The 7,991-nt window shown below is 50.4% G+C and overlaps 1 protein-coding gene across 1 annotated transcript in view; it reads left to right on the top strand.

The window, feature by feature from the left end:
- Hip1 (huntingtin interacting protein 1) overlaps positions 1 to 7,991 on the top strand; it is a 142,691-nt gene that overhangs the window by 117,243 nt on the left and 17,457 nt on the right. The window contains exons 15-23 of the mRNA XM_029477805.1: positions 167 to 268; positions 487 to 630; positions 1,599 to 1,734; positions 2,693 to 2,779; positions 3,117 to 3,224; positions 3,305 to 3,441; positions 5,627 to 5,737; positions 7,148 to 7,206; positions 7,438 to 7,531. Of these exons, the coding sequence (XP_029333665.1) occupies positions 167 to 268; positions 487 to 630; positions 1,599 to 1,734; positions 2,693 to 2,779; positions 3,117 to 3,224; positions 3,305 to 3,441; positions 5,627 to 5,737; positions 7,148 to 7,206; positions 7,438 to 7,531 (978 nt within the window). The remainder of the gene's footprint in view (positions 1 to 166; positions 269 to 486; positions 631 to 1,598; positions 1,735 to 2,692; positions 2,780 to 3,116; positions 3,225 to 3,304; positions 3,442 to 5,626; positions 5,738 to 7,147; positions 7,207 to 7,437; positions 7,532 to 7,991) is intronic.

Raw genomic sequence — 7,991 nt, 5'->3', positions numbered from 1 at the left:
GTCAATAGCGTGGGACGTCAATAGCGTGGGACGTCAATAGCGTGGGACGTCAATAGCGTGGGACGTCAATAGCGTGGGACGTCAATAGCGTGGGAAATGCATCCCCATCTGCCTCCCTTCTCGTGAGTCCCTGGCTCACACTGCTTCTGTTTCGCCTCTGCTTCAGACTCAAGAGCAACAGGATGTTCTAGAGAACCTGAAGCATGAACTGGCCACCAGCAGACAGGAGCTGCAGGTCCTCCACAGCAGCCTGGAAACCTCTGCCCAGGTGAGCCCTCCCTGCCCCGCTCTCTCTGGGGCCTCAGCCCCTGCCCTGAGCTCTCTGGCCCCAGCTGTAATCCACACATATTCCTGGAAGCAATGATAAGNATGGGGACACATANCNCTACCTCNGGCCAGGAGCTAGGAACTGGGTCTGGAGTCCCAGAGAAGGGACTGTTGAATTTCCTTAGTTTCTCCCTATTCCCACATGGGTGACGTCTGCAGTCAGAAGCGAAATGGCTGACACAGATCNCCGANTTGGAGAAGGAACAAGGCAGCTTGGCGACTGTCGCAGCTCAGAGAGAGGAAGAGTTATCCGCCCTCCGAGACCAGCTGGAAAGCACCCAGATCAAGCTGGCTGGGGCCCAGGCAAGTGACATATAGCCACTTGGGGACACCATGGAGGCCAGAGATGTGCTGTGAAGGGTTCAAAGCCATTTGGCCTGGTTGCCAAGGTCTCCTGTGGACACAGTTTCTAAAGCCAATTACCTCTNTTTTGTATAGGAAGAAAATCGTGTGGGCTGGGGATATACCTCGGTGGGCAGAGCGCTTGTCCAGCATGCGCCAGGCCCTGAGTGCAGCCCCAGACCACGTCAGCTGAGTCTGNCTGCACACACCTGGGATGCCCCAAGTCAGGAAATTGAGACAAGGAGAATCAGGAGTTCCAGTTACCCTCAGCCTGGAGGGCTGAGTTTAGGGCCCGCCTAAGATACATGAGTCCCTGCCTAATAAAATAATAAAATAAACTAGGGCCTGGAGAGACGGCTCAGTGCTGCCGCTCTGTCAGAGGACCCATGTTGGGTTCTAATTATCTCTAGAAACGCTCTCGAAGGCACAGACACAGGTGTGCTTTAATAATCTAGGCTTATCTTTTTGTAATTAATTAATTTGCATGTCACACAAATCCCCCCTTTTTTTTTCCAAAGATTTATTTATTTTATATATATGAATATACTGTAGCTATCTTCAGACACACCAGAAGAGGGTTGTCGGATCCCATGACAGATGGTTGTGNGCCACCATGTGGTTGCTGGGAATTTAACTCAGGACCTTTGGAAGAGCAGTCAGAGCTCTTAACCTCTGAGCCATCTCTCCAGCCCCAATCTAGACTTATCTTAATCAAGAGGACACAGTTAGACGTCCACCCTGGTTGTGGAAGTGGGTCAGTGGGTCAGTGGGCCAAGGTCAGGTATTATTTTCTGAATGGAGCTGACCACGGATGGATCTCNTTAGTGCCACAGTGAGAGGCCAGGAGCCCATGTGGTCCCAGGTATATACTGCTTAGGGTTCGTTGCCGTGTGCCTGGCCAACTCTCACCTGCTTGGGTTTTTTTCTAGGAATCCATGTGCCAGCAGGTGAAGGACCAGAGGAAAACCCTCTTGGCAGGGATCAGGAAGGCTGCGGAGCGTGAGATACAGGAGGCGCTGAGCCAGCTTGAGGAACCCACCCTCATCAGCTGTGCAGGATCCACAGGTAATCTTCCTTCCGACTGCCCACCTGCTGGGCCCTGTACTTCCAGTTGGTGTTGAAACCCCTCAGCCCAGCTACATACTGAAGCCCGTGGGGTAAGCCTACTCTCTAGGTCGGTGACATTGCAACTTCTGTGGCATTACTGCCCAAGTAATTGTGACTTAAGGGGCACCGTGGCTCACAGTTACAGAAAGTTCCAGTCCTCAGAACAGCTCTACGTGGTGGCGTCTGGAGTGGAGAGAGTGAAGAGCAAGACAGGAAATAGGCAGAGAGAACAGACTCCCAAGATCTTCCCCCTGTGACCTGTTTCCTCTCAGTAGGCTCCGCCTCCCACATGGCCATAGCCTACCAGATTTTGTGAGTTCCAGGACAGATAGAGCTGTATAGTGAGACCCTGTCTCAATAATAACAACGACAACAATAGTAATATTATGACCTTGTAAGAGAAACTTGAGTCAGACCTTACAGTGTACTATGCNCCTAAAATGAGCAGGACCCTGAGATGATAATGAAGTGAGAAACAGGGCGGGGACATGGCTCAGTTGATAGAGTGTTATATAGTGTGTACAAAGCCCTGGGTTCTAGACCTAGTACCANGTACACTGGGTGTAATGGTACATGCCTGTTATCCCACCACTTCAGAGAAGGAGGCAAGAGAATCAGAAGTTCAGTACCATCTTTGGCCACATAGTGAGTTCAAAGCCAGCCTGGGTTACATGAGTCCCTGTGTCGAAAGAAAGAAAGAAAAACAGATAGATAGTGTACATCCCATCAGAACCAGCAAGCACAGCTCTCCTGCCTTCCCTCTATCTCTCCCTCCCTCCCTTCCTCTCTCCCTGCGTCCCGTCTTAAGGAAAAGCGTGTGAGGCAGGGACTCTGAGTAGATCAGCCAGCCCACCCAGCTGCTTATGGAGAACAGAATGTGAGACCCCTTGTTCTGACGTCACCCTGTCTTCCTCAGACCACCTTCTCTCCAAAGTCAACTCCGTTTCCAGCTGCCTCGAGCAACTGGAAAAGAACCGCAGCCAGTATCTGGCCTGCCCAGAAGGTAAGAGGAACGGAGGACATGGCCTCTGTCACCAGGGGCAATCAAGCCAGGTTCACATATCTCCCTAGGGAGCTGGAGATGAGGCCTAGTGGTTAAAAGCAGTAAAGAGGGCCTGGACCCAAGTCCCAGGACCCATCTCACCTTGGGCTGTTTACAGCTGCCTGAAACTTCATTAAGTGGATCTGACACCCTCTGCTGGCCTCCAGGGGTATCTGCATTCAGATATTCCCTCACAGACATATATTAAGTAAAAAAAAATAAATAAATAAACAGAATATACAGGAAAAAAAGTGGCACCCACCACTAGGCCTGACATTTTACTTCCTGTGCCCTGCAGATATGAGTGAGCTTCTGCACTCGATCACCCTGCTTGCCCACTTGACCGGTGACACTATCATCCAAGGGAGTGCCACCAGCCTCCGGGCCCCACCGGAGCCAGCCGACTGTGAGTACCATAGTAGAGGGGATGCCCCTGAGAGCAAGGAACACAGGCAGTGTTTAAACATCTGTCTCTCCTGTCTCCAGCTCTGACGGAGGCCTGTAGGCAGTATGGCAGAGAAACCCTGGCCTATCTGTCCTCCCTGGAGGAAGAGGGAGCCATGGAGAAAGCTGACGTCACAGCCCTTAGGAACTGCCTCAGCAGGGTCAAGACCCTTGGCGAGGTATTGTTAGGAATGGGATTTGCTTTCTGTTGTATGGTTTGTCTGACACGGGGTCTCCTGTAGCCCAAGCTAGCCTCGAATTCTCTTTGAGGCTAAGAATGAACCCTGAACTTCTTTCTCCTTCCCGCCATCTTCCGGGTGCTGGGGTTTCAGGCCTAGACCACTCTACCTGCTCTATGTGGAGATGGAACCCAGGTTCGTGCATGTTAAACAAGCAGTCTCCTGAGCCACATCCCCTGCCCTCTTGGGTTTTCTGTTTGTTTTGTTTTGTTTTGTTTTGTTTTGTTTTTGAGATGGTCTCTTATAGACCAGGCTAGCTTCCAACTTGCCATGTAGCCAAGGATAGGCTTGGATGGCCGATCCTCCTGTATCCACTTCCCACATACTAGGGTTACAAGCATCCTTCATCATGTCTACCCAGAAAGTGAGTGTGTGGCGTGTGTGTGTGTGCGTGTGTGCGCGCGTGCGCGAGTGTGTGTGAGCACGCAAGAGTGTGTGTGAGCACGCGAGTGTGTGAGTGCATGTGCACATGCATGCCAGATGAGGACATCCAATGTCCTCTGTCATACTCTGTTCTTTGGATGTTCAGTCTCTCCCTGAACCAGACTCTCAGACTCTCGAGTTTTCCTGCTAAACTGAAAGCCAGCCACCCCAACAGACCCACTATCTCTGCCCCACTCAGGCATGTGCCTGATACTAGGGAGGCTCTTTATGCCGGTGTTGGGATCCTAACTTCTGAACTGATGACTGTGTGGCAAGCCCTCTTACTGNTGAGCCAGCTCTGCAGCTCCCAGGAAGTGATTCTTAATTCAAGTACGAATGCTACTGCGTTGCCAGGGAATCCGCTATGCTCCCGNAGTCCTTTCTGTGTATCCAACTTGATTCTAGAAAGAGTTAGGCCTGAGAGCAGGTGACATCCTTGTTGTGTTTCGAGAAAGGATCTTACAAAACCACCGCCTCAGCCTCTCCTATGCCTAGATTGCAGGCCTGTGCCGACACTCAAGGCAAGACCGACCTCAGGAGGACTTTCTAGCCATGTTTGATTCACTGGCCTGGCAAAGGCACTGTGCTANGTCATTGCCCGAAAATGGAATAAATAGTTACCNGTCTCTAAGTATGTGCTGGCCTGGCAGATAACACCAAAAACAGACATGCACACCAGCTTGTGAGAACTCCCACCCTAGGGAGACAGAAGCAATGTTTGTCCCCCTCCCTCTAAGATTCCAGTGACAACCAAAGTTCTGTCCCACTGAAGTCCATCCAGGGGAACCNATGAGTTTATTGTGCGTCCTTACAGAGTAGGTGAGGGGTTACGGGCAGGAGTGTGGGTGAGCTCACAGCCACCTCGCTGCAGAGGCTTCCCCACAGCCACACAGGTGGATCAGCCTTTCTCTCGCCCTTCCTTGAGACCTTGAGGATTCCGTGCAGTTGTTGTAGAAAATATTTAATCCCAATCCAGGGTTTCTACCCCGCCTTTGACCATTTAGTTCCCAGNTAAAAGACACACAACCTTTATAATTATAATAAGCCTAATCACCTCAAGAGCTGGGCAGATATCTATCCTCCATGCTATTATGTCTAATTCCCAACCAGTAATCCCATTATATAATTTGCTATGTTTCATCTGGGCTGCTTTTAACTCCAATTAGCCAACCCACATGGCCATTATTTTTAGATTCTTACCCCATGGCGCCTTCTCCTCTCTTGACTTTTTCTTCCTCCTTATGGGTCTCCTCCAACCCCAAGCCCAGGAACCCCAAATCCCCACCTATGTCTCTTCTGCCCAGTATTGGCTGTCGGCATCTTTATTCACCAATCAGATAACTTAGGGGTCAAGGGCTGTAGCATCACCTGGGTCTAAGTGAGGTCTCTGTGAGCAACCAGGATTTAGCATAGCAAAAGACCAACCCTCAACATGCAATTCAGGTAGGGTTTGACCCCATATTAAAAAATGGAAGTTTTATTCAAAATGGCTTCACTTTAGTTCCTTCTCATCACGGTTCTTAAAATGTGCCAAGAACATGAGGATAAACATGAGGTTGAAACTTTCACATCATGGAAAGTGCCAGGTGGTTCCTGTGACAGGCCCCACCTCCGATGCTTTATGGAGGGTTCCAATGATGGGGCCTAGGAAAAGCAAAGAGAAGGACCAAGCGTCCTTTAACCTCTGTGCTACTGCTCACAGGAGCTGCTGCCCAGGGGCCTGGACATCAAGCAGGAAGAGCTGGGTGACCTGGTGGACAAGGAGATGGCAGCCACTTCAGCTGCCATCGAAGCTGCCACCACCCGGATAGAGGTAAGAGAATTCTGTAGGTTCTCCCACAGTCACACTCCTGTGGCTTCCGTAGAGCAGTGCNATGCCTCAGGAATGTCTTGGTTTCCCTGTCNAAGCCAGAACTGTCTGGGGTGANGGTGCACATCTATGACCTTGGCCCTTCGGAGGCGAAGGCAGGAGGTAAAGGAATTCAAGGTTGTTCGCAGCGATATAGTAAATTTGAAGCCAGGCAGGGCTACATGAGATACTGGAGAGAGGGAGAGGGAGAGGAGAGGGAAAGGAGAGGGAGTTGTGGTGGTGCACACCTTTAATCCAGCACTTGAGAGGCAGAGGCAGAGAGGCAGAGGCAGATGGATTTCTGAGGTTGAGAACACAAAATCAAAGAGGGGGGAAAAAGCCAAGGTTCTTACTAAGAAAGATGAGCAGGTTCCTCCGAGGTAGAGTGTTTTGGTGTCAGGCCACCTGGCATGCAATTTCCAGGCCAGCTGATAATAATTACATGAATGTGAGTTACATTCACCTGGTTAGGACGGCCACTGGTTCAGTTTCATTTCTGTTGCTCTGAGAAAAACTTCTTGACAAAAACTTAGGAGAGAAGGGTTTATTTTTGCTTATAGGATCAGGATATTTCACCGAAGTCACTGTGGCCAGAGCTTGAAGCAGCTTTCACATCCCATCTACAGCTGAGAGCAGAGAACAACAATGCATGCACATTCGCTTGCTTGTGCTCGTTTGTGCTCAGCTTGATTTCTCTACTCTTACACAGTTCATACAGATCAGGNCTCATTGCATAGGGGATGGTGCTGCCCACAGTGGGCTGGGTCTTCCCGCCTTCCTCCCACAGATGTGCCCGCTATCCAACCCAGTGTAGACAGTCTCTCAATGAGACTCATTTGCTGAGTGAATCTAGGTTGTTGACAGTTAAAGCTATCCATCACTGTCATAACTACTAGGGGAAGCCTGATAGGTCTTAAAGAGTTTCTCAGTAGAAGCAGAATGAAACCCAGTGGAAAGGTCTCATATGGCTCTCTTGGTGGAAGGCTCACTCGCTACTGAGCACCTGACTCATGAACTTGGTTGCAGACGCTCACTGGCTAGAACAGTTGGCTCCAACTGTCTACCATCCCGATAGATGAAAGGTCTGGAGTTATTCTGACTCACAAGGCTAGAGGTGAAAATATCTAGATCCTGCTTTCTTTGACACCACAGCGTGTTGGATCCAGACTGTATGTAGCAAGGCAGTTGTAGTGGATCAGGTTCATGGTACATTCAGGGACCATGCTTGTTGGGATGGGGATGTAGCTCAGTGATAGAGGAGCTGAGGTCATGGCTTATCAGAGCACACACCTAGCACATTAAGAAACCCGAGCTCAAGTCCCAGTAATACACACAGAGAAAAGAAAGGAAACCAGCCATGCTTCTTTTTAACAGGAAATTCTCAGTAAGTCCCGAGCAGGAGACACGGGAGTCAAGCTGGAGGTGAATGAGAGGTCAGTGTGAGCCTTGAGGTCGCAGGAGGTAAGCAAGGTGCTTAAAAGCAAGGCCCGCAGGGACATGTCACTCACCAGCCTCCTCTAGGGAGGGCATCAGCATCTTCCAGCCATCCCAATACCTTTCCTGCCCCGCCCTCCCACTCAAGGTCTTCCTGGTTTAGGAATGAGAAAGCCAAGTCAACCTCTTTCTTCTTAGTATCCAAGTCACCAACCGTTTCTTCTCACTAGGATCCTGGGTTCCTGTACCAGCCTGATGCAGGCCATCAAGGTGCTCATTGTGGCCTCCAAGGACCTCCAGAAGGAGATAGTGGAGAGTGGCAGGGTGAGTGTGGCTGTGATGTCAGCCCTTTCTCCCTCCACATGTGCTGGCATCTACTTGGCTGGGCCCCAGCTGTCCTCCATCACGGGTGGATCTGACATTCTAAGGAAATTCACAGACACTGTGGGGAGTTGAGGGTCCCTGGCTAGTACTAGCCCAGCTCCCGGAGGCCACATAGAACTGCTGGAAACCCCTCTGACATTGCGAGTCTGGGTCTTCCNGGAACAACTGAGGACTTTGGGAAACTGGGCAGACTGCAGGAATAAACCTGGTACTGTCACCCCCCCTCAGACATGTGAGGCTGGTCCCTATAGATTCCCAGACCTGCAGATACTTAACCCTTTAATCCAAGTGCTCGTAATGCCAAGGCAGGAGGATCTCAAGTTTGACCTTAGCGAGGAATACGTGCTGGTCCTTTTCTCAAAACTCCCTTCATGAGTTGAGGATGTAGCTCAGTTGGTAG

This window comes from Mus caroli, chromosome 5, assembly GCF_900094665.2.
Source record: "Mus caroli chromosome 5, CAROLI_EIJ_v1.1, whole genome shotgun sequence".
NCBI classification, from domain to species: Eukaryota; Metazoa; Chordata; class Mammalia; order Rodentia; family Muridae; genus Mus; species Mus caroli.
The sequence above is the reverse complement of the archived record's forward strand: the minus strand, read 5'-3'. Positions and strand labels throughout refer to the sequence as shown.